The sequence below is a fragment of the Zeus faber genome (assembly GCF_960531495.2).
Source record: "Zeus faber genome assembly, chromosome: 2".
Classification (NCBI taxonomy): domain Eukaryota; kingdom Metazoa; phylum Chordata; class Actinopteri; order Zeiformes; family Zeidae; genus Zeus; species Zeus faber.
The window spans coordinates 45837383-45851064 of record NC_137189.1 but is presented as its reverse complement, the minus strand read 5'-3'; the positions used below and the strand labels follow the sequence as shown (position 1 = coordinate 45851064).

Genomic DNA, 13682 nt, shown 5'->3' with positions numbered 1-13682 from the left:
CGTACAGTTTTTCACCTGTAATTGTAGAGGCCCCCCTCGCCCCCGCCAGGCCAAAATAAAGCGCCAAAAATAACGGCACAGTCTCCCAGAAAAACACATAAATAAACAATAATTACAGCCTTTTTTTTTTAAATTGGAGTCCATTTATGCTTTTTAAACACATGTACAAAGTAGGGATGTTAAAATGTGCCGACCAAACGACCGAGCGTCTCTGTGTGAGCACTACAATCAAAGATCTTGTTTTTTGTGATGGCCTCTTGGGAACGTTCTCCAAAGTACCTGTTCAAACCCTTCAAAATAAAATGAAAAACTAACAGCACCGTTTTCCAAATGGGAAAGGGAACAGCGTGCACCTGCACCTGCACCTGAAACTGCACCGCCGCTGCTGCCGTGTGTGCCATGCAGGAGTTTGGCTTTCTCACTTTGCGCGCTTGAAAATGGCAACTCCGCAAGATTCCGAGGGTCTCACATAAAACCCGCCGGCGAGGGCGGGGGCTCCGGTGCGGCGCTGCCTCCGCCCGCTCCGTCAGGCGCAGTGTTGCCCAATTTTATTTACTTATTTATTTTTTTATGAAAGTAGCGAGCACACGCTCCAAAAGTCGCTAAAAGTCGCCAGGTGCCGTCGTGCACTCATTTGCATATTCATGACGTCATGATGCGTTGGTTTGCATAAAGCTTAGTGGTAACGTCAACAGAGATCCACTCAAGCCAGATGAAGGGTAGATGGAGTCATCTCCACCGAAATAATCACAAACTCACTACAGGGACATAGTACATTTTGAGTAAAAAAAAAAAAAAAAAAAAAAACCTACAAAGGCGGGGAGGAGATCGAACAAACTATTTCAATATTTAGAAGCCACAGCGACGCCCTGATCCAGAGATCTGGAGGGAAGGAGAGAGACGCTCAGGGCGACTGTTTGCATATCAGAGAGGATACAGGGTTAGGGTTAGGGTTAGGGACGACAGAGAGTCAAGTGTTTATTATCCGGGGCAGGGTGTTCACACGCCACCCCTCCTGTCTGTCTGCGCACGGCGTGAGAGGAGACTGGACTGCCATTACCCCGAGCAGCGTGACGCATGGGAATGAATTACGACATCACCTGTTTCAATGGATCTCTCGCCTTTTCCCTGACGGTCGGAATAAGTCGCTAAATTTCGCTTTTTGAGAAATAGAGCGGCTACTGCCCTTTTTTAAGGCGTAGAGGTGTATGCCTGGGTTTTTAGAAGCGGGTAATCCTGCTAAAAACAGGCGACCGGCGTCTTTCCCACTGCCGAGAGAAATGCCGTTTTCGTTTGGTTCGACGTCACAAACACAGCGGAAAAGGGGCGTGTCGTGGTTCCAGTGTGATGGGGGGGAAACAGTAGAGGAGACAGAAACTTCAACAAACAATGACATAAAAGTGTAAAACTTGGAAAAAAAACCCCCAAAGAACTGTTCCCTTGGTTCCTTCATAAGAACCGCTAGAAAGAATGGGATCGTTCATGAACGACCCAACACGACAGTGGAAGCAGCGTGGAGCGTCCATGCCCACACCGGGGGCCGGTGCTGGAGTGACTTGCAGCCCAGCAGCGAGTGGGGGACCTCTGCTGTGGCCCCCACACTTAAAACATTTTCCCCCCATTCGAAAAATTTAAAAAAAAAAAAAGTTACTTCTCATTTTGATTTTGGATTCTAAATCAGTTGTGAAATGATGGAATGATAAATGGATATTCCGGTCTATTTAAGCACCAACGTCCGGAACTTCAACGCGTGTCACATGGCGCCAGTAACGGGGCCAAAATGAGCGTGTCGACGCAGGGGTCCCTTTTACATCGGAGCCGATTAAAACCTGCGTCTACGGAGGGTCGTTCGTCCCGGGACTGAAACCCGGGTGATAACTTTCCCGCTGGCGACAAATGCCGGATGTTAGCGGGTTTTTGCCGCAGCGGGAAAGGGGTGTAAGAGGGTCTGGGAAGTGGCTAAATCTAGCGTCGCCAAGCTGGCAGCACTGGTTACTAAGGGCTGAACGATTTGGGAAAATAATCACATTGCCATTTCTTAAGACAAATATTGCGATTTAGTACGTGATTTTTCCTATCCTTCCTTAAGTTCCTTATCGTAACACAAGCAGTAAATCATTCCATAGAATGAGCAGCACAACATCGGATACAGTCAACATGTAAACTGCTGTTTCCTGTCGGCCACGCCCGCGTGTCATGATGAAAGGAGATGAATTGATACTTGATACGAACAACAAAACAATTGTTCAGATCTGAAAATCAACATTCGAAAAATATGCACCGCCTCAGCAGAGGTGTGTTATTTCTGATAAAAATGTTCCGCACGCACGTCCACATACACGGAGTGGCCACAACGGCAAAAAACAAATAGACGCATGATTCAGGAAGAGGCTCCGTACGGGCCTCCGCCGGTAGCGCGCTCACACACACACACACACACACACACACACACACACACACACACACACACACACACACACACACACACACACACACACACACACACACACACACACACACACACACACACACACACACACACACAGCGCACCGCCGCCCGGGCCGGAGCACCGGGTCTCAGTCCCACTGGTTAGGTTGTGTAACATAAAAACAAAAAACTTTATTTATTTATTTTAAATTGCAGGCTTGCGATTTTGAAATCGCAATTTGCCGGCACACAGGCCGACGTCAACCGTAGGCGCAAAGAAATCATGACGCCAGCTCCTACCGGGTGGCGTCCGGCGCAGGCTTGAGGTGGCCCTGGGCGTTGGCCTCCCACACGCCGTTGGCCAGCTCGTTGCCGATGGACGACATGACCTTGATGAGCTCCAGGGGCCACTCGTCCAGGTCCAGGGAACGCACCCGCGACAGGTGGGTGCCCAGGTTCCTGTGGATTCCCGAGCACTCGATGCAGATCAGGGCCCCCAGGTTGAGGCTGGCCCAGTCCGGGTCTGCGCGGGGACAGAGGAGGATGTCGTAAGTTGTTATCGAAATAACAGCTCCATGATCATTGCAATGACACATGAGGGTGAGAAAAAGTCAGAAAAGAGTTTTAGTGATTGACGTTGCAGCGGCTTTTCTCAAAACTTGGGACGCAATTTGCAGAGTCTTGTGGTTTTTATTTATATATTTTTTTTTACAGTAAAATCGCAGGAATCTGCAGAAATTGCAAAGTCAAGAAGCGTGAAAGAAAAATAAGCGTAATTTTTTTTTTTTAACTATTACCAAGAAGAAAGACTTCACCTTCTATGATAAAACACTTTCTGCATATCACAGAAACATATGGAAATACTTGTGATTTTTTATTTTCTAAAAATATAGAACGATGGGCTCAAAGTTACAAAAAAGTAAATACTGTCCATTGAATATGACAGTAACACATAGAATAAACTTTAGATTCCAAATAATCAAAGCATTGGCACGGCTGGCGACGTAGGCTATGACCACGTGTAAGCGGTCCGTTGATTTGGACAATAAATGCCGAAAAGTGGCGGCAATTTTGCAAATACCACCAGGTCTCACAGTAATGGCCAGATATCGCAAAAAAATGCGGAAACTGGTTAAATTTGCATGAACTATTTTTGCGATTGCAAAAATAACCATTTCCCAGAGGGGCTGATCATAAATAACTCCATGTGTAGCTACGCTAAGCGAGCAGGGAGAGGTTGGCAGTGTTGACTGCTGTGCTGTACTCACTCTGTGCGTCGCAGTCTGCGCAGCGTGAGTTTCCCCGTATACTCCGTACAGACTGCAGGGCCATGGCCTCCGTCTGGCTGGTCAGCCGAGACTACGGACGGACGGACGGACGGACGGACACACACACACACACACACACACACACACACACTAACTTAATTGAAAGACACACAAAAGTGTACATGAACGGGCACACACCACATACTCTCAGGCCCAAACACACACACACACACACACACACACACACAGACACACACACACATCCCTACTCTCTAACATGCATGGCAACACACTCGCAGGCCCTCAACAGATGTGTGTACAACAGAGAACCCGCAGAGTCCTGCCCGCACGGTGTCTCAACCTTAACCCTCTGATATCAGGTCGAGTCAGAAAACACAGAAAAACAAATGGAATCCTGGGGGCTGTGGGTGAGCGGGGCTGTGTGTGGGGTTAGTGTGTGTGTGTGTGTGTGTGTGTGTGTGTGGGGGGGGGGGGGGGTAATAAAAGGCTGTTTCAGACCGCAATTGGCGAGAGCCTGGGGCGTAAACAGGGGAGGCCGGCGCTGAGAGCCGTGCTGCCTTCTGCATGCGCAGGTGGGAAATGGCAACGCCGAGCCTGAATTTGAGTTACAGTGATTGCTATTTTGTAATTACGCGGGCGGCCAAAGTGTACGACTGATCCGCCGTCGTCCGCGCGCGTGTGTGTGTGTGTGTGTGTGTGTGTGTGTGTGTGTGTGTGTGTGTGTGTGTGTGTGTGTGTGTGTGTGTGTGTGCGCGCGCACACGCGCTAGAACCCAACCACACTGGTGGCTGTAATCTAATTATTCGGGAATGGCTTATTTTTACAGAGCGCCATTATGAATCAACGTACACAGTGATAGAACGATGCTGTGGTTCATTTGCAGAGTGATTTGCATGGCACTGTCTAAATTAATGTTTAGCATACTGCGTGAAGTCTATACTCTATATCATCTACTGTTACTACTATAATCTATGTTATGTGAGGTCTATCTGGCTGTAGAGTGAGATGTATCTATATTCGTTGCATATCACATACTCTGGGTACTGTAACAAGTTAAACATTATCAAATAAAACATCAGTCCTAGGGGTCCAGGAGACTAGATTCACATGCTGTGGCTCCATGCTTGACGTTTTCCCCAAAAAATGACGTTCGGAGGTCAGCTCCCACAGAAGGGGGCGGCGGCGGCGCTGGTACCTTGTTCTTGCTGCTCTCGCAGGACTGCAGGCTGGCCAGGATCTGGCTCTCCACCGCCTGCACCCAGGCGTCCCGCTCCTCGTACGAGGTGGCCTCGAAGTGCCACGTCTGGCCCGTCAGCGACACGATGGTGAACTCAAAGTTCTCCTCTTGTTCTACGGCGGAGGAGGAGGAGGATGGGTGGGGCGGGGGGGGGGGGGGGGGGAGAAGAACGACAGGATGAGGAAACGACCACGGGACAGGTCACCGCCAAGGCAGACGCCCCTCATGCCTCCACCCTAGCCCTAACCCCCAGAAATCCCAAAGTATCACTGTTTTTCATCCCAGCAGAGTAGGAGGGATCGGTTCGCCTCGTGTCGTTAATTAACCAATAATTAGTGCAACTAACCACCAATTAACCAGGAATGAGAGGAACCCACATGGTGTCCCGGGTTTCAATGGAAACCAGTGGCACCTGGGATTCAGAAGATTTGTTTTCAGAGGACAGTGCATTCAACAACACCCGGAGGAAGGAACGATGCTCAACTACATGGGCGTAGTTTTTATTTTATTTTATACTCAGTACGTAACTAAGAGATGGACCCACGTCTCGACTTTTTCCCTATTTGAGCTTTTCCCCAAACGCGAGCTCCTTGAAGGACACACAACCACACAACCACTCTACCCAGGGCCGCTTGGATACGACACCGTGAACTGCACTTGAAAAAACACACTGTGACGTTTCGTGACGTAGTAAGGGCGGTGGATGCGTATCCAGCTTGGTTATTAAATAACACTGTGACATATTTACATCGTGTAACATGACCTGTGATCGTAGATGGTTCCATTCAACTCCACTGAGTGACACCTGTTAGGCCGGGTCGGGGGCCCTCACGACCCGGGCGACCTCTCGTCCTCGGGCCAGGATGTGTCCAAATGAGCCGGGCCTACACCCCTGCGGCCCCCCCCCCCCCCCGCCCCCACGGGGCAGCCCCCTCTCCCACGGCCGCTGAGAGAGGGTCAGTCATTACAATCAGGGCCGACTGACGGAAAGACATGCGGGTCGTCCACCTGAATGTGAATCCTCGCAGAGGGTCGCGGACCAATCAGTCTGGAGCTGAATCAATGGTCGACTTCGAGAGGTCCAAAAACATGAATGTCCGTCTGGGTAGGAGGCTGCGTGCACGGGCCTGCGTGCCTGGGGAACATTTGGAAGCTCTTAGCGGAGAGGGCTTGAAGTGGAGATGAGGCGGGGGGGGGCAGGATCAGACAATGACCTGTTTCTGGTTGCAATTAGGGGTTAAAAAGTGTGTGCATGTGTGTGCTGGAGGGAAGGCGGGGGGCGGCTCCAGATCGGTAATTACTTAAAGGACAAACCTCCGGTGGAGCTGATAATCCCCAGGCTTCCGCCGAGCCACGTAACGGGCACAACCTGTCGCTACCGGGGAGGATGAAAGAGCCGGACCCCGTCTGGACTGAACGGACTGAATGCTTTTCGGTAAAGGAGGCGCTTCCCTCGAGGATTATGTTCCGACGGGAACGTCGCCGTTGTTGAGATGTCGTGAAACCCCGTCGGATCAGCGGCTGATCCGATCCCACCGGGGGAACTTGGCCGGATCGTATCAACGGGAAAACTCATCTCAAAATAAGTTCAAACGCCCGTTTCCTTCGAGACACAAAAGACAACAATGTCCTCGCTCGTTTCGAGGATAAATATGGTTCTCAGGCATCTTAGCGAGATGCAGTAGACATGTTAGCATCGGTCACACGGACCTTCACCGTTTCCGGCCAGTGTTTCCAGACGCCGCCCCGAGAGCGACTCCGACCGCCGGCGGGAGAGGGGCAGTGAGAAGATGAAGAGGTTTAATCAGCCGGAGAGACCGCGGGGACGACGGCCTGGTTCTCCCTAAACTCCACTCATTCTCTTAATTGGGAGCATCTCAGAGCAGCCGAGCTGAAGCGCACCCCCGCCGCCCCCCGATCCCCCAGGGTCCTGTGGCTAATCAATGAGATTATTTTATAAACTGAACGGTGGAGGTGGGGGCGCGGACTTCATGTCCAAGGATGGACAGATGAAGGATGGAAGGAAAGGAAAGGAAAGGAGGGAGGAACAAAAGGCCCTGAGACCAGTTTGAGGGAGTGAAGCCGTAAAACATTTTTAGTTCAAACCTGGCTCAAAAGTGGCGTTCCCGATAGCGGCATCAAGCTAACGGGGCGCTACTTCCGCGCTGATGACTCCAGTAAGACCAGAGGTGGAGGACCGTGCGTTTATTAAAAACGAAGCTTGATGCATGGACGCTACCATCATCAAGAGTTCTGCTTGAGAGTGCTGCTTGAGATGGGGGGATATAAGCAGCAGCACTGATGCTACTAGCTAATGTAAGCATTAGCTAGCAAGCACTAGTCTGCTAATGTCGTCACACATATACACACGTCTTCCCATTTTTATTCTCTCCCGGGTTTTTTCAGCACAATAAAAGCGAGTAGCTCCTTTTATTGCCTTTTTTGGGTAACTTCCATTTTTTCAGATTCCGACCATCCAAACACGACTATTAGGGTACATTCTACGGATACAAATCCGATTACGACTATCATGTGATCGGCCCACCCCAAGTAGATACTATGTGGGGGCTGGTGACTTGGGATGTACTGGGATGCCGTTTTAAGGTGTATCGCGGTATCAAGCAACCACGGTTCTGAACCGTTAGCCTTTCCCTGTAATACCGTGACCACGGCATAAATTTATGTTTCAAAATTGAAGATGTAAACTTTTAATTCACCTTCACGTTATATGGCCAAATGTTGTAATAATCTATCCAATGAGTACTGTAATTCCCCGAGCGCCACATTCTGCCGTCTTTGTTTACACTTGCTCCCATGCGGCGCAAGTGACGTAAAGCACCGCGTGGTAAAATGCCTCCAACATGAGGAAGGCTTTTGAAGAGGGCCCACATCCTTGGGTGTGGTTAAGATGCTTTGGGCATAACCTCAACTTGGCCATTTCCAAGGCCCGGGCATACTGAGGGTCGAGGCAGCGGTCAGGGCCTGCAGACACCTGGTGGAAGTTTTTTTTCCACAAAGCTGGAAAAAGAAACGGGATCTCAAGAAAAAGCAGGAAGACCTGAAGCTCCCTGACCATGTCCTGACACACGGTGTGGTAACCAGGTGGGGCTCCACCTTCTCAATAGTGTCGCGATTCCTGGAGCAGCAGCAGCAGCAGGCTGTGTGCGTAGTTTTGGCAGGGAACAGGAGCTTCTGGCATCTCATGCCAAAGGATACAATCATCAGCGTTTTGGAGGATCTCGGCCAGCTCCCCTCCCACCTTCATGACTTCAGAGATGCCCTTGCCTCCAAAAAAGGGGTCACGGGTCACGTCAGCTCTGAAAGCCATCATGGAGCATATCACAATCGGGATACCACACACCACCGCATATCTCAACAAACAAATGAAGCCGACAATGAGAGATTGAAAACACGGTATTCTGAAAAGACAACAAGCTTCATGGACATCTTTTACCGGATCCAAGATTCAAGGGCAGCTTCTCTGCCAATGTTGAAGACACAAAGAGGGCCTGCACCGAAGAGGCCGTCAAGCTGGTGCCTCCAGCACCGCCAGGAGAAACCTCTACTCCGGGAAAGGCGGGATGACAACAACAAAAGGGGATTCATGCCAGCCCGCTCACCGCTGCAGAAGCTGAGGATTGCACTTAACCGGCACAGTACATGTCCGTGCCACGCAGACGCTGATCCCCTGTGCGGCGGAAGTCTAAACCATCGGCAGCTTCCGCTCCTAGCCAACGTGGCAAAAAAGTCCCTGTGCATCCCCACCACCCGCGTACCACATCTGAGAGGGCGTTCAGTGGGCACATCCTCTGTCCCCATGAAGTCACGGCTCCCAGTGGAGGAGGTCGACGTGCCGTCCTTCTAACGACCTGACCTCAACAGGTAAGTTCATAATGGAGGACTCTTGTGTAAAGCTTCTATCAGGTGATCAGGACGAGCCTAATGGAGAGGAGCTGGCGTGAGCGCCGGCGGTGTTCAGCGTGTCCCAGGGGGAAAGAGGAGAAAAGCTACGATCAGAGGTTGGAGGTTCTGGGCCCCTAATTCTGTAGGAATAAAATACAAATGCAAACGCTCAACTCTTGCTATTCGATATCGATCTGATAAGAGGCCAAACTCGGCTGCCGGAGAATAAAGCCAATACAAATATCGGACGTCAGCGGGCGCGCCGATAAAAAAAAAAAAAAAAAAAAAAAAAAAAAAGCCAGATATTAAAGGGACGCAGATTATTTTCTGCTTCTAACACGCTTGACACTAATGGAGAAAAATTGATTATCTGAATCATTATGTGCTAATGACCCCAAAGCTAATGGTCTAACGCTGTCCAGTTCAATAAGAGGAATGTATCAGATCCGACTCAAAATCAGTATCGGCAGTGATAGAAGCGGCATCAGTGCGTCGCTAATTATGTGCATAGATCCACAAAACATGGAGCATTAGTGTGTGTGTGTGTGTGTGTGTGTGTGTGTGTGTGTGTGTGTGTGTGCGCGCGTGCGTGCGTGAGAGCTGTCTGTCTTTCTGTTCCGCAGCCCACCCAACCAGCACAGGCTGAGCCCTGTGGGGTCAGATGCAAGGCACTCATTATAATTAAATTCCCATGATTCTCTCTCTTTTTTTTTTTTTGGGTGGTGGGGGCTGTGGGTGGGGGTGGCTGTCTAACTAACAATTATGGAAACCAACAACCCAGAAAGGTGCAGCCTCTTCGCCATGTAAATTAAATGTCGCTTCGGCCTGGAATCCTGTCCCCTCGCATGTGCACACGCGCGCGCACCCACACACACACACCGTTTCAGGCACATGCGCGCTCACACACACACACACACACACACACACACACACACACACACACACACACACACACACACACACACACACACACACACACACACACACACACACACACACACACACACACACACACACACACACAGTCGCATAACACACTTACCGGTGGTTTAATGCATTCAAAAATAAAAATGAGCGGGGCATCAGAGTGTGCAATTGATTTTGCCCTCAGACGTAACTCCCCCTGCCCCAGACGCACGCACACACACACCCACACACACACACACACACACAAACACACACACACAATGCAAAACTGATACCAATGAGTCTGCATTTGAACTGCGGAGCAAGGTTCAACGTGGAGCAGGGGTTAACGAATGATGTCATGAAGTGGGTTTGTTCGCTCGTAAATTAGAATGAAAAGGATGGTGAAACAGAGCGGCTGGGATGCAATTCCTGCAAAACTAAAAAAAAATACAAATAAATCCACGCCGTCCGCTGAGGCGGTCGCTCGCAAGCGGTCTTGAATTCAAAACGCATGCTTTGGAGCACGCACGCACGCACGCACGCACGCACGCACGCACGCACGCACGCACGCACGCACGCACGCACGCACGCACGCACGCACGCACGCACGCACGCACGCACGCACGCACACACACACACACACACACACACACACACACACACACACACACACACACACACACACACACACACACACACACACACACACACACACACAGACAGACACACACCTCCTGCTATTGGTAATGAAGTGCCGGCGCTCTGGGCTATGGCGAGACGTTCTCGCAGCGGTGACACCGAGGCAATCTGTGAACTCTGACACCAGCAACCTTTAAGAGCGAAAACACTACAGGCCTAATATACTGCATTTATACACGCCAGATATACTATACTGCACTTAGAGGCGGGGGCTGCTGTGTGTGTGTGTAAGTGAGGGGGGCTCACATGCATAAGAGGCCATCATCCAAGGCCCCTGTGCTGATGTGTGTGTTTTGGTGAATGTGTTTGTGTGTGTATTTGATTCGATCGGATTTGTGCTTTATTCACCCCTGCTTGAGTACTGTAGACAACGTACAGGATCAATAAATTGTGTGTGTGTGTGTTCTCACAGGAATTATGCAAGTTGTGGGAGAGCGTGCATCTCTGCGTGTGGGCTGTTGTGTGCGTGTGTGTATGATTGCTAGTGTGCGCGCATGTGTGTGTGTATATCAACTGTCGGTGTGTTTGAGCACACTCACAAAATTTGTGCGTGTATTTGAGTTTGTGAATCTGTTTCAGAGAGTGTGTGCGTGTGTGTGTGTGTGTGCGTGCGGGATGGGGTGGCAGGAGTAAGAACTCAGGCAACTAAAGGGTGCCTGAGGTAAGACAAATTAAAAGTCCTAAATGTCAGCGCACACAGTATTGCTTTGTGATACAGGTCATTACTCCCCGTATTATGTGCAGCCTTTTACAACATTAATAACCTGGAAAATATGACGCCGAAACACCCCGGAAAAAAAGAAATATTCCACTTCTATTTTATCAGAACAACTTCTGGAGTGTCAGGAACGGGGGCGGGGCCGAAATGACAATAATCAAATCTGTTCAAGTCCGTTTCAGCCGCTTTCAGGTGGGTGTAACGCTGTGAGCGGCCAGGTACGTTGAGGGTTTGATAAGTGCCATCACCACGCCATCAAACCACAAAAACAACCGTTTCAAAGACGGACCGGAGGGTTCGAAACGGCTGTTGAAAGTTACTCGACGGTCGAGCCTTCATTCAACAGCCACTCTTTGGAAAGTGGAAAGAAGCCGTTTGTATCCACGGTGACACGTTTTTACGGACACTACCCAAATCTCGGGATGAAAATCGAGATCGCCAAGGATGAGCAAACATTACAGAAACAGCCTGCGCTGTTCCCCCTTCAGGGTGGCCCGGTGACCCTGTGCCCAAACCCAGGGGCAAAAAGAGAATTTTGAACCACGGGGGAGGAGCGGTGAACCAGTCCCTGTCACGAAAAACAGTTCAGTTTCCTTCCCAGGTTGGTGGTGGTGGTGTTTAGTGGTAGGTGGTGGTGGTGTTTGGTGGTTGGTGGTGGTTGGTGGTGGTGGTGTTTGGTGGTTGGTAGTGGTGGTGTTTGGTGGTTGGTAGTGGTGGTGTTTGGTGGTTGGTGGTGGTGGTGGTGGTGGTGGTGGTTGGTGGCTCTCATACGGGGACGCAGGTCAAACGCATGCTTCAACATGCGTGAAATATTTACATTTATTTAAAGAACTTGTTTCTTTAGGAAACAAAATGGAGACAACACGATAACGGAAGAGCTGCATGTGTACGGTACAGTCAAAGACCCTCCTGGGGAGTTTACGTTCAAATTAAAAGTCTCTCTTGTACAACTGGGTTAAAAAATAAAAATCATTGATCTCCACTAAGGGGAAAAAACTAAATCAATACTTGATTTTAAGTTAAGAATTAAATCAAATTAAGAATATATAAAAGGGGGTAGGAGAAAAGAAGCTCAATTCTTTCTTTCGTTAAGAATTTGCCGAACGCTTCTTTCTCATTTTGCATCTGTTGTTTCTCTTTATTAATGGTTTCAGAAATAACCAAATCAAATCAATTTTCATGCTGCTGGTTCCACGACACCACACATGTTCCTGCCACGAGGATGTCATTGTGGTCTGGCACAGCTCCACCTATTAACAAGGTGAAAAGGAAAAATCCCATTGCATAAATAGATTCCAGGTACGCTTATTATTATTATTATTATTATTATTGTTAATATTATTATTATTTTATTATTATTATTATTATTATTTCAAAGCAGCAGTGTTTGTATTTTTAACAAATGAGCTGCTGTTGTGAAGCTGGAATCTCTTTTTTTAACAGTGTGTCAAAGGTAGACTGAAGGTAGAGGCTGGGGTTGGGTGGGGTTAGTGCAGGTTTGAGGGCGTTCCCACTGGTGGGTGTTTGGGGAGGGGGGGGGGTTAGAGGTTGTATTTGGTGTTGGGGTCTTGGGGGGGGGGGGGGGGGGGGGGGTGTCCCTGCAGGCGGCACTGTCCTGGAGGGGAGGGGAGGGGGGGGGGGGGTGTTCCATTACCTTCCGAGTTGTGCAGATTGTTGCCGTATATGTTGCGCAGACTAGCAACGCGATTAAGTTTCCACGCTCGACGCTTGGCTGCGTCCCCCGACGGCAGGAGAGACAGAAGAGGAGACAGACGGGAAAGAGAGAGAGAGAGAGAGAGAGAGACAAGAAAAGAGGAATGGGACGTGGAGGCGGAGGGTGGCACGGAAAACGGGACGACGACCGAAAGGGAAACGGGAGCAACAGAGGGGAGAAAACAAAGAGAGAGATTTTGTCAAAAAAACAAAACACACCCGGCAGCGTGGAGGAAGGGCCCGGGAAGGGGAGGGGAGGGGCGTGGCCGCGGCACAGAGGAAGGGGCGTGGCCGCGGCCAAAATTGTGGTCGGGCGGCCAAGGTGACCAGGCGGGGGGGGGGGGGGGGGGGAGTCAGGAAGTGAGCGCGACAAAATACGCTGGCGCATGCAGAAAGAGCCGGGATTGTGTTGTTATCGGCGTGATGAAGGCTCTGGCTCTAATCGTGCCGCTTTTAGTTTAGACGCTTTTAGTTTGAGCGTTAATCGAGACCGTTCAATCGGCGTCGAGGAGGACGACTTGCCGCAAAAAAAACAAAAACACGAATGAACCCAGTCGCCCAGAATGGAACAGAGACCCGCCGGCACCTGTTTGACACATCACGACCACGTCAAGATCAACGTGGCCGACGATTCTCCACCACCGACACGGAGGGGGTGTTGTCGTCCGAAAGTAACGATCCCGCCTTTTTCCCCCTAATACGGAAAGCAGCCCCCTTGCGGGCGTGGAATGCACCGGCCATGCCGCCGCAGCTCGGCAGCGACGCGGCGCATCCAACTCATGTCAC

The 13682-nt window shown here is 50.1% G+C and overlaps 1 protein-coding gene across 1 annotated transcript in view; it reads right to left on the bottom strand.

The window, feature by feature from the left end:
• Positions 1-13682, bottom strand: part of agap1 (ArfGAP with GTPase domain, ankyrin repeat and PH domain 1) — a gene marked incomplete at its 5' end in the record, with an annotated part of 182890 nt that overhangs the window by 15118 nt on the left and 154090 nt on the right. Inside the window, 3 exons of the mRNA XM_079996865.1 lie at positions 2729-2951; positions 3697-3787; positions 4913-5067. Of these exons, the coding sequence (XP_079852991.1) occupies positions 2729-2951; positions 3697-3787; positions 4913-5067 (469 nt within the window). The remainder of the gene's footprint in view (positions 1-2728; positions 2952-3696; positions 3788-4912; positions 5068-13682) is intronic.